General features: G+C 47.2%; 2 protein-coding genes across 2 annotated transcripts; one reads left to right on the top strand and one right to left on the bottom strand.

Moving 5' to 3' along the window:
- The first annotated feature begins 441 nt into the window (after positions 1-441).
- LOC125552755 lies at positions 442-3,316 on the top strand. The gene is made up of 5 exons (XM_048716424.1): positions 442-886; positions 1,614-1,716; positions 1,816-1,939; positions 2,739-2,834; positions 2,912-3,316. The coding sequence occupies exons 1-5, from the start codon at positions 556-558 to the stop codon at positions 3,032-3,034; spliced, it is 777 nt and encodes a 258-aa protein (XP_048572381.1). The 5' UTR covers positions 442-555; the 3' UTR covers positions 3,035-3,316.
- A 230-nt stretch (positions 3,317-3,546) lies between these two features.
- On the bottom strand, positions 3,547-5,163 carry LOC125552754. Its single transcript, XM_048716423.1, has 4 exons — positions 4,630-5,163; positions 4,446-4,532; positions 4,193-4,342; positions 3,547-4,101 (listed from the first exon to the last, which is right to left on the bottom strand). The coding sequence occupies exons 1-4, from the start codon at positions 4,924-4,926 to the stop codon at positions 3,790-3,792; spliced, it is 846 nt and encodes a 281-aa protein (XP_048572380.1). The 5' UTR covers positions 4,927-5,163; the 3' UTR covers positions 3,547-3,789.
- Between the last annotated feature and the right edge of the window lie 7,511 nt (positions 5,164-12,674).

Here is a 12,674-nt window from a genome sequence, read left to right as displayed (position 1 = left end):
GGGGTTGTCCAAACCCCCATTTGATGTAATCCGAACTGTAATCTCTGATCTCACCTTTTGGTCTCACCGTCTCTGAAAAGCGGATCAAAAAGTCCAAGACGGAATGTGGCGGGATTTTTTCTCCTCCCGTCTCTCCTAAACTAAACCCGTGTTGGTTATTTTTTCGTTGAAATATATTCAGGTGGGGAGTCCCCCCCAGGTGACAGTTAAAAAAAGTCTAATTTCGTCTCAATTAATGGTTGGTTACAATTTTATGGCGCCATTTCAAACAAATAAAAAATTTATCCACGCTGAATCTGAACTGGAATGGCGAAATTTCTCCGCGCAAAAGGAAAACACGGCCGCTGCCGCTCGTGAGTCGTGGCACGGCACCGGCCCGGCCAAACCAACGCGCCGGACACATCCACCGCCCACCGCGACCGCGGTAGAAAAAATCTCCACAACACGAGGAGACCGTAGCTGCCGTGCCGTGTCCACGTTCCGCTTCCACTTCCTACCCTCCCCTGTTCCACTCCAACTCCCCCCGCCTTCCTCTGCTCCGCTAGGACCGTAAAAATGGCAGCATCCCTGCCGTCGCTCCCGCCCCCGCCGACGCCGTCGCCGGCGGCCACCACCCTGGCCAGCAACCTCCTCTCCTTCCCGGCGCCGCGGCCGCGCCTCGCCGCCACGCACCGCCGCGCGGTCGTGGCCGCCGCCTCGTCCAGGCCCCCTCCCCCTCCCCCTCCGCCGCCGTCCCCGGAGGGAGGCGACGAGGAGGTGGAGAGGGCCATGGGGATGGACGGCGGCATCCCCGGGACCTCCGGCGAGCTGCTGCGCCGCGTCTCCTCCCGCGCCTACGGCATGCGCCGCCACCTCATGGAGTCGCTCGACTCTCTCGCCTACGACGGTACGACTCCTCCAGACCATTAGCCCTTGCCCTGGATCGTGTTCTTACTGGCTTGATCTGCTCAGGGTATAGCTTTAGCGACTTCAATTAGATCTATCTTCTATGGTTGGTGAATGGTGATCGGCAGGTTTAGGTCCCCGCGTCTAGTGTTTGATGAAATGCCTAGCCTAAGCTCCCGTGACCTGAGTGTGATCTTTGTGTGTACGGTAGAATTGCGTGCCACGATGAATCTTAAGGTGAGCAAAAACAACCCCTGTTTGAGGCTTGTACGTTCACTCCTATCCTGTTTCGAGAATTTGTGTGCTTTGAGGTGGTATTGGGAGTCTGTGGGACTGGGTATACACATGTGTACACGCGATTATCAACTCTTGCAGTCACGTCTGTTTCCTCATCTTTTGCCTTGGATGGTGTGATTTTGTATTGCCTTTGCATCAAATGCTGAATCGATATATCTGCTAGCTGTGGTTGTGCTTGTGCTGCTTCTGTAGCGCCGCAAACTAGGCCTAGTGGTGAAATGGCTGAATGACTGAAGAAGGGTTATGGACTTATGATGTTCTCATGCTCACAAGTCCCAAGTCACAAATAACACCATAAGGTTAAAGCCATAACAAGTGACCCTGCTCTTATGATTATCCAAGTAATTCTTGTGACAAACTAACGGTAGTTGTCCTTCGAATGCGGAGGTTTGAATGTTTACTAACTGTGCCATGTCGTCATGATGGTTCAGTGTTGGAGACAAACCCATGGAGGGAACAACAGCCCAAGCCAGTCTACGTGCTGGCTAGAAGAGACAATCAACTATGGACAATGAAAACCCGCAGGAACCGCAGGTGAGAGTTTTTCTTGCTATTGTTACAGGTAGTTAGTTGGTCATAATTGGGTGGTTAACTGATTATGAGCACGGTGTTATCATGTAATATGCTCTGCAGTGAAGTCGAAAGGGAACTTGGAATGCTTTTCTCAAAGGGAGGGGGCTCAGGAGTTGGGACTAGATCAAAGTACTCTGGCTCCAAGTTTAGCATGGTCGTCGAAGATCTCACAGAGGGTGTACTGGTGAGTAGTTAGTAAAATTAGTCTTTGTTTAGACATGTTCTTGAAAGTCAGCCAACTGTCCTGCCTTTTGATGTCCTTTGATCTTCTAGTGCATACTTTGGGTTCATGGGAATGTGACTTCTAAATAAGTAAATGGATGGGGGCTATAAATCAGTACCAGGGATTGGTCAAATGGAGTTAGATTAACTGTAGGCTATTCATTATATATATATATATATATATATATATTCTGAAGAAGGGTAAGTTATGCATATTGTTCATGATTGTAGAGCTCCCTAATTGTATACCATGGTAATCTGTTTGAAGAACCAGAAGGACAATAAGAAATTGCGCAGTCTAAGAAAGAGACTATTCAATACCAGTGATAATGTATTTACGGAATTAGGAGTCATCCTATGGACAGTTTGTGCTTTCCGTCAGGCAACATACACGGACTATAAGTGTTATCATAGACCATATGAACATTTCAACATCAATTAACCTTTTCACACCCCAAAAAAGAAAGAGCAATCTATCAATGCGGTGAACATTTTTGAGCTTAGCATACCGATAAATGTTTGCGTTTTGAATTATTAAATCCTGATGTGTTATCACTGAGCAAGAAACAAAGGACATGTGAGACTGTTTAGATGTATTGGATGGTTCTAATTTGCAAGCCGCTTAAGGTGTATTCTGAATGTTGTGCTCTTCTGTTGGTACATATAAAATGTTTGTGCATGTGTGACGGCCAGCTTTCTGCAATTTTTCAAATAACTGTTTGGTTTGCAATTTTCTGAATCATGACCCTCTTTTGTTTCAGGTGTTTGAAGACGAGGATGATGCTGCAAAGTACTGTGACGTTCTACAGGGCGGTGGTCAAGGATGTGAAGGAATTGCAGAGTTAGAGGCTTCATCAGTAAGGAAACAAATGGCACGACCTTCGTAAGTACCATCGTTTGGTTGACGACTGATCATACCTGTCCTTGTCTGTAGGTTTTCAACATGTGCCGTCAAATGAAAGCTCTCGCCGTCCTTTTCCGGCGTGGAAGGACTCCTCCAACGCCTCAAAGCCTCGAGCGTGACTTGAGGGCGAGAAACCGGTCACTGGAAGACTAGGATCTTTGGGATACATACACGGTGTAGATATGTTAATTGCATTCTTCTAGCTGTTGAAGCACAGGCCCTATGCCTTGTATACTAAATGGTACATAGATGATTCAAGCCACAAAAAAAAGGGTAAAAAATAACTGGTATATAGATTCAATGATAGCCAAGATGGAGTGGAAGTCAAGTCTGACTGAGTACATATTTAGCTTGAGATTAGCAATCTCTGTAAAACTGAATATTCTTGTAATTATTTACATTCTATTTACAGTGAATAAATGAGATTTTAAGTTACTACTACTATGTATATTCTCAGTCCTATCGTCGTACTGATGCTGCGACGTGAGTACAATTTACTGATGCTGCGACTTTCCTGGCGACGTCAAAGAAAAAACCCTACTATGTGATGACTGAGATTAATGGTTCAGAAAAGTTAATTGATGTGAAGTTGGCTTGTCAGCCTCATGATACGCATAGTATTAGCCAGGAAGAAATGAGGTCAAGTCTAACAGTAGGCACAGAAGTTATCCTGAGATTAGCAGTCTCTGCATAACTGAATATTCTTGTATCCATAATTTACAGTATTTACAACTATTGGATCCTAAGTTATTATCTTGTCAGTCGTGTCGACGCACTGACGAATAACACGATACATTAGCAACTTATTTTTTTTTTCGTGCGACAAGTTCGAAAGAATCTTCCATGAATGTTGCCGGGCAGCAGCCAACGCCACCAGAAAAAAAAGAGAGAAGGAAAATGTCTGTCGTTCAGTGTTGGGGGGTCCTCCTCCTCTCGGTGAGCTTCTCGGTGCGGTACTTCTTGAAGTCGGCGGCGAGGCCGGTGTCGAAGTCGTGCTTCATCTGCTCCGCCAGCTGCCGGAGCACGGTGTCGCCGACGCCCCGGATGATGGGCTCCGGCACGAGCGCCAGCACCGGCGGCAGGTTGAACCCCACGCTCATCTCCACGTGGCCCCGCAGGCTCCTCCGCCCCTCCGGCTGCGGGTACAGCGAGCCCCGCACCGTCAGCGCCAGGTGCGGCGGCATCGCGTCCCTCTGCAGCCCCTTCAGCTTGTAGTCCGTCTGCACACTCATTGATTCCGCCATGAGCTCAGGCTGACGATGATGGTGAGAAAGTTAAAGATGGTGGTGGTGGTGCGAAGAAAGTGGTTACCACTTCCATGAGGAGGAGGCTGGTGGCGTGCACGGGGACGTGGGGCGGGTACCCCTCCCCGCCGGACCTGCTCACGAAGCGGACGGCGATCACCGGGCACGCCGACAGGAACATGAACTGGATCGGCACCAGCTGCACGCTCCACTCCTCCTGTCAAAATTCATCATCCGTCGATCGCCACGGAGCTACCGTCAGAGTTGCCGCGCAGTTTCGGAAACGAAAACTTTGGAAGGAAATGTTAAAGATCACTCACGTCGTTGAGTTTGGTGCGCTTGCGCTCGTCGGGGAACACGGCCCCGACGATCCTCGGCCTGTTCATCAGGTACTCGTCGATGGATGCCTGAGCACAGAAAGAACCTCAGGGGAATCAGATCACCTAGCAACCAAGAACCCAAAGCTTATTACTAGCACTGATGACACTGGCAGCGACGACTTACCCCTGGAGTCTCACCCATGGGGATGTCGGTGTTGAACCTGTAGGAGAAGGTGAAGAGGTCCCCGGGGTTGACCTTCTTCTTCTCCGTCGCCTTGCCGCCGTACGATGGCGGCGGCTTCAGAGCGCAACTGGTGATCGCTCTCGACGGCGACGGCGACCGTGAGGAGACGCTCGGAGCAAAACCATTTCCTGATCTTGATCGGAGCGGTGCCGCCCTGACGCCGCCGCAGCCGGTGACCCTGCCTGCACCCGGACGAGCTGTAGCATGCCGGCACGTCGTGAGGCTCGGCGAAGTCATCCTCTCCTCGAAGGATCTTGCTCAGAGCTGGGAGCTGCGAGTTCCCCCTGCTCGATCGCCGGCCGTGCCAATAAGTAAACGAGCTCCACGAGGGCATGGAGCAGAGTTGAGCATTCTTGCAAGTAAGGGCAACAGGGTCCGTACGTCCGGGTAGGCCCTACCTACACGCCGGCCCGTTTCTTCCAGGCCTTGGCAAGAGTTCCCCAAGTTTGTTACAGCGACGAGGTTTCAACCCTCGGCTGCTGCGCTTCAACTGGGATATTTGCGTCAAGCTCAGATCCAGACATGGGCACGTCTAGTAGCAGTAACCCTGCTGTATCTACATGCAGAGGTTCATAAGTTATGTCTGCGTCTCGTGTCGTTCCGTGAAATTGACCTCTGTTTTGGAGGGGAACGGGGCTTGTTTTGGTTTACACGTGAAACCGAGCGGAGGGGTAAACCAAAGCTGAGGAGTCCCCTGCGTGCACGTATGCCCCCGCATGACGACCACGCAAAAGGGAAGGGACACGCGCGCACCGACGCACGGCTCGGCAAGCATACGAAATGCGTCCGTCCGTAGTTCCGGGTGCTCAAATGGTGTCCTATTTTTTCCTATAAAAATGATGTCCTATGTAGAGAGATAAAAGCCTTTGCGTTCTTGAACTGTACTGTTTTTTTCAGTACTTTACACTCCTAGAAACTGTGATAAAGTGGGGGACGCCCTTGCGGCGTTCATTTCGAAGATGGTCACCCCACCGAACCCCAAGCCATATGGCCGGGCGGTGCTTCTATCTTGAGTCAATCGCACCGGTGATGCTTGAACTTGGTGTAATCGGTCATTTTGGTGCTAGAACTTGTAGCATGCATTGGACTGATGCAAGAACTTGGCTCAGCTTGTGCAAATACGGTCCTAATTGTGTTTGGATACGAAATCAACGCTGACTTGACGGGCCAACGTGGCACGGGGCCCGGTGTCAGCGACATATAGCATGTGGCCTGTTTTTCTTTCGAAAAAACCCTTGGAATTTTTTATTTCTCACAAAAAAGACCCTCACAGCCACTACACCATTTACTCTAGCATGTTCAACAAGGATAACACATATTAATGTAGCATAGGGATATTCGCAAATGATAAAATGCAGTATAGTGATGATGCATGTGGGCCTTAAACTGGGGGCGCATAATGCGGCCCATTTTGCACGCGCTAGTTCCTTTTGAAATATTTGTAAAACGTAAGTAATAAAAATAAAGTTCAAAATATTTGTGTGTTATAAATAGTATACATACAAACGATGACTAGTACTACATAAAAACATTTAGATATACAGACATGTATTATATAATTGTTTTTAGTAAGTGTGGGCACTTAAAATGCTTAATGAATATAAAAAAGAATACACTTGCAGCTTATATTTAAATTATTCAAATTAATGAATATAAACATTTACTAAATATTTATGAATATTCACTTGTGACTTATATTAAAATTATATAATTTAAATATTAGCACGACTGAATATTCATATGAACAGTTTAAATATTAAATATGAGTATTTTTAATCATACAAAGATCGAATTATACAAATGTGTGTATAATTATTGAAACATTTGTAGAATTAAAATAATATTTACGAATTGCAATGTAGAAATATATATGCATTTTTTAAATTATACAAACATTTTAATAATTCACAAATATTATATTACATATATATGTATATTTTTAAAATAATACGCAAACAGTTTAGAAAAGTAATTTATTTCGTTTGTATGTATATAATAATATTTATACCTCACGAATATTTAAAGGTTATTTTTGTTACTAAGATTAGAACTTACATTACCTACAAATTTCTAAATAAAACTAACAGGAGCAAATGGGGCGTACTGACGGCAGCCCATTTCAGCCCCACAAGCTCCTCTATCCGACTATTCTAACAAAAAAGCGCCTCTATATTCAAGATGTTTTTTTTTGAATATGCACGAGTATGCGTACTATATTATAAAGAAGGAAGCCAGGTAAAGAACCCTTCCACGTTAGTGTTACATGTTACATATATACATAAACACCAACACCACTCCCACTGTCGATGACTATTGCTAATTGCTCATTGTAGCTCACCCCTCCACTTCGGCAAAGAACCTGTCTGTGCCTCTCTTTAGTAGTCCCGCTCGCTTCCACACGGCCCTCTCTTGCGACGGCGAGGATAACTAGATTCTTGGATGGCGTGGCTCCGTCGAAGATGATCGAGTTGCGGTGCTTACACAGTTGCCACATAACTAGGATAATGATCGATTGGCATCTCTCTTAGCCCGTCCTCAAAGGGCATGCAGTCTTCGTGCAGTGCATTGCATTGCACTAGCATGAAGTTATCATGGATGGACCGTCCTCTGACAAAGGCAATTTGGTGTTTCCCCACTATAGAAGGCAGGTCGTCCACAAGTCTTGTTGATAGTGTCTTGTCAAAGATCTTGATCGCGCCATGTACTAGGCTCACCGGCTTGAAATCTTGAATGTCCACCGCACTTAGGGAGTAAACAATCGCCCTGTTAATGGCTGGCAGGGCACCCCTCATGTCACCTTGGTAGAACGCTTGAAGTGCACTCATTAGATCACCTTTTATGACATGCCAGCACGATGTATAGAACCACCGCGTAAATCCGACGGGCCTCGACGCCTTGTCCATGGGCATGCTCTTCACTATTTTCTCCACCTCCTCCATAGTGAAAGGTTTTTCGAGGTGAGACAGGTTCATGTTCGGCATCTAGAGGAGGCTCAGGTCGATGGTGTGGGCTCTCGGAGGTGCGCCAGCAAACACACTTATATAGTAGTTATCCACCTCATTGGTGATCTCATCGTGTCTGCTTGCAATTGTTCCCCCATGTCGGATGGTGGTGATCATGTTCCGTCTTTGCTTGTGACATGCATGTTGGTGGAAAAAGCTGGTGTTGGCATCTCCCTCGTGTAGGGAGAGAATCCTTGATCGTTGTCGCGCAATTGTTCGTTCCAGGGAGCATAGGCCAAGGAGTTTCATTTTGAGTAGGCGCCTTAGGTCGTGCTCCTGCTCCGAAAGTGCCCTATTGTCCATTGCCTTGTCAAGGAAAGAAATGACCTTCATGGCAATGCCAATCTGAAGTTTGACATTGCCTATCCACCGGTCGCTCCATTTCTTGAGGCTTTTTGATGTGGCCCGAAGCTTGAGGTTAAGGATAACATAAGGATTGCCCTCACTTGGTATGGAGTTCCACGCCTCCTCCATAGTTTGCATGAAGCCCTCTGCTTTTGTCCCAAATGCTTCGAATTTGAAGCGCTTGCCCATGCGGAGTTCTGCATCCACGTCTAGTAGTAATGGCCAGTGGTCCGAGACCGAAGAGCCGAGCGCCGCAAGATGGCATGTCGGATATAGTTCTCCCAAGACGACGTGGTGAAGACATGATCAATTTTCTCCATAGTCGTTTGTGGCCGCTCATTTGACCACATGTACCTCCACCCATTTAAATAAACCTCTTTGATCTCCATGTTGTTTAGTTTTGCATGGAAGCGTGTGTTAGGGCATATCTCTCTCGATGTAGTTTTGGTGATTGATGACAACATGTTTGTGGACTAATTGTGTGCTTTGAGCATTTCAGAGTTTCATCCTTTGGCACGAGACGATTTCTTTCCCCTCGGAGTGTTATTCAAGATGGTGTAGCTCTTTCGTTTCTATTTTGGTGGACTAGTTTCGTAGGAGGCACCGTACTATCAAGAGGGGGTCCGCGTTGGTAAGGCTAGGGTGGAATCAACACGTACACATCCTTTTCACACCCTCTGAGCCTTTCCACTTCAATGGAGAGCTCATTCCCCTTCCTTTGTGCTTGTTTTGGGTCCCAGCAGTAGTACCGCGGTTCCCAGCGGTAGTACCGCTCAAGAGCCACAGGCGGCAGTACCGCCTATGGGTCCTCAGCCATAGTACCGCTGCGGCACCGGGCTCCTACCGCGTCGATTCGAGGGGGTCACCTCTCATGTCGGATTGTGCGGCACTAAGCAGCGGCAGTAGATGCGGTAGTACCGCGCAGGGGTCCGAACGACAGTACCGCGTGGGGGAGCGGTAGTACCGCGGTCCCAGCGGTAGTACCGCAGCCCTCAACGGTAGTACCGCCCTCTGCGGGGCTGTTCAGGGGGGTAACTGTTGGATTGTTTCCCCCACTATATAAGGGGGTCTTCTTCTCCAAAGTTGACTTACCTCTTCCCCCAAAGCTCCATTAATGCTCTAAGCTCCATTTTCGCCCGATCTCTCTCCCTAGCCAATCAAACTTGTTGATTTGCTTGGGATTGGTTGAGAAGGCCCCGATCTACACTTCCACCAAGAGAAATTTGATTCCCCCACTAATCCCTAGCGGATCTTGTTACTCTTGGGTGTTTGAGCACCCTAGACGGTTGAGGTCACCACGGAGCCATAGTCCATTATGGTGAAGCTTCATGGTGTTGTTGGGAGCCTCTGATTAAGTTGTGGAGATTGCCCCAACCTTGTTTGTAAAGGTCCAGTCGCCGCCTCCAAGGGCACCAATAGTGGAATCACGACATCTCGCATTGTGTGAGGGCGTGAGGAGAATACGGTGGCCCTAGTGGCTTCTTGGGGAGCATTGTGCCTCCGCACCGCTCAAATGGAGACGTACTTCCCCTCAAAAGGAAGGAACTTCGGTAACACATCCTCGTCTTCACCGGCTCCATCTTGGTTATCTCGTACCTTTACTTGTCCAAGCTTATTTGTGTTACTTCCCTTGCTTGCTTATGTGCTTGTTGTTGTTGTATCATATAGGTTGCTCACCTATTTGCACATCTTGATGAAAATTTTAATTTGGTAAAGAAAAGCTAAAAATGCTTAGTTGCCTATTCACCCCCCTCTAGTCAACTATATCGATCCTTTCAATTGGTATCAGCGCCTTGTCTCTTTACTAAGGACTTTACCGTCCGAAGAGTATGGTTGACACCGTAGACGGTGTGGAGGAGCACTCCGGTGTGAATCCTATCTCGTCTACGGGTGATGGGGAAACCGCGGTCTCTCGTGAGGAATTCAATGTGGCGTTGGAAACATTGAAAACCTCCATGACGACCGAGGTTGAAAGCATGTTTAATAAATTCATAGAAGGGCTTAAACTATCCACCGCACCTTTGAAAGTGGGTGATCCCATTAACAAGGTGACGTATGCTAACTCCGACAAGGGGGATGCTATTAGTGAAAAAGCTCCTTCATCTAGTGCTAAGAATGGCACCGACACCTTTGCCCATGTGGAACCTCCACTTGTGTATGGTGGACCGATTCCCTCTACTCATTTGAATCATGCCAGTCCTCCCCCTAAGATTGTGAAAAATGAGGACTTTGATTCTTGGGTCTATCGGTTTAAGCGTCATTTAAATCATGTGAATACTAATCTTTGGAGAATCATTGAAGAAGGTTTCTATCCACATGACCGAAGCAATTTCACTCCAAGAGAAGCCGCGGATAATCAATTCAATGAGAATGCTCTCTTCATCATCCAAGATGCAATTCCACCCGAAGATCTTCCTCACCTCCGCCCCCTATGCCATAGCCAAAGATGCATGGCACCAAGTTGTTTCTCTCTACCGGGGAAGCGCAAGCATTCAGGGCTCTAACTATGAAGTGGTGCAAGATGAAGCCAATGAGTTTGCTATGAAGGAAGATGAAGAACCTCGTGAGCTTTATCGAAGAGTAACCAAACTCGCGGTTTCACTCCGAGATCATGGGAGCAAGGACACGGATGACAATTGGATCAAGCGCAAATTCCTCAAGGCAATGATGCCTTACCACAAGGCTATGCCCTCTGTCATTCGTCAAAGGCCGGACTTCCACACCTTGTCCTCAAGTGAGGTGTTGGGTGAGTTTGTGGCTATGAGCATCTTGGACAAGACCGCCGACAATGCGGTGCTTCGCTCTCAAAGGGCAAAGAAGCCCAACCTTGCATTGAAGGCCAAGGTTTGTGTTGAAGAAGAAGAAGAAGAGGAAGAAGAGGAAAGCAACCCCGAAGATACAAAGTATGCCTATCATGAACACATGGCACTTGATTCAAGGCAATTTTGGAGCAAGAAAAACTCAAGGCCAAACTTCAACAAGAACATCTCAAGTGGCACGAAGAGCAAGCAACGTGTGAGGACTTGCTACAATTGTGGCAATGTGAGCCATTTTGTTGCGGAGTGCCCGTATGAGAAGAGGGAAGACAATGGTGGCAAGCTCATTCGAAAGGACAAAGCCAAGTCTTTCCCAAACAAGAGCAACTTCACCAAGAAGACCCCTCACAAGGCGTTGGTGGTTCAAGAAGAGTACCATGAGGATGATGATGATGATGAAGATGGCCAGTCGGTTGCCATGGCCTCCGTTGCCATTGCAACAACTCCACGAGTGTCTCTCTTCGACTCACCCAATGAGAACATCACCGCCAAGTGCCTCATGGCTAAAGCCACCAACAAGGTAACCCCCAACATCAAAACTACCATCATTAATAATCCTTCCTTGACGGATTGCATTGATGAATATGAGGGATCTAGTGTGGAGGAAAATGAGTTTGAGTCCTTTATGGGTAAACTCAAGGGTAAATCCAAGAAGCATTTTTTTCTCTCTTGGAACAACTTGGTGAAGCCAATGACATGATCAAGGCTCACGAAGATACTATCTCCAAGATCGAGGGGCATAGTCGTGGCTATGCCGATGAGATTTTGGATCTTTCCAATGCTCTTGAGGAAGAGCGTGGTCTTCGTTTGGCTCTCGAGGAGTCACACAACATTGATCACTCTAAGTTAAAGAAAGATTTTGATCATGCTCTTGTTGTTTCTCGTGTGCTAAACTCCGAGAAGGCCAAGCTTGGGGTTGATCTTGTTAGACTCAAAGAGGAGTTTGACCTACTTGACAAGGCTCACAAGGTCTTGAAGGGTGCTCATGCTAGCCTCAAAGAGTCTCATGATCAACTTCAAGTAAAGATAACCAAGGAGAAAGCCACTTTTCCTCGTATGATGTTAATTGATAATGCAAATGATACTAACCCATGTTGTGAGCATGTGCATCTTGTTGAGGAGAACGCTAAGTTAAAGGTGCAACTTGAGAAAGGTCTTGTGTCTTGCATACAAGGCGAGAAGAACCTCAACGACCTTTTGACCAACCAAAAGGGAGTTGTGGCCAAGTCCAAGAACAAGAATAAGAATGACAAGGCCAAACAACCTCCTCCTCTCAAGCAAACCTTTGTGAAGGAGGGAGAGGGTGATACTAAGGAGAAGGAGAAGAACACCGTGAGGGGTAGTGATGCCAAGAGATGTGTTGTGATGTGCTAGAGATGGGCATGTTTATGCCAAATTTGTTGGTTCTCCTTATGAGTACATTGAATGGTCTATTTGGGTTCCTAAGACCCTTGTTACTAACATCAAAGGACCCATTACAAAATGGGTACCTAAAACCAAGCATTGATCTCTTGTAGGTGTTTGCTTCTGGTGGGGGTTCATGGTTACTCGATAGTGGAGCTACTAATCATATGACCGGAAGCAAGGACTTGGTGGTGGATGTGCAAAAGATTCCATCCATTCCCACCAACATCGAGCGGGGTTACGCCTCGTCCTCTAAGGTATTGGGACTCGGCAAGGTTGTCATTTCTCATGATCTTACGATTGAGAAGGTCATGCTTGTTGAGTCCCTTGCATACAATTTACGTTCCGTTCGTCAACTAGCACTCATGGGTTTTGCCACCTTCTTTGATGTTGATACCGTGGCCCTCTTATGGAGCAA

The sequence above is a fragment of the Triticum urartu genome, chromosome 4, assembly GCF_003073215.2.
Source record: "Triticum urartu cultivar G1812 chromosome 4, Tu2.1, whole genome shotgun sequence".
NCBI lineage: Eukaryota > Viridiplantae > Streptophyta > Magnoliopsida > Poales > Poaceae > Triticum > Triticum urartu.
This window is presented reverse-complemented; position numbering and strand designations above follow the sequence as displayed.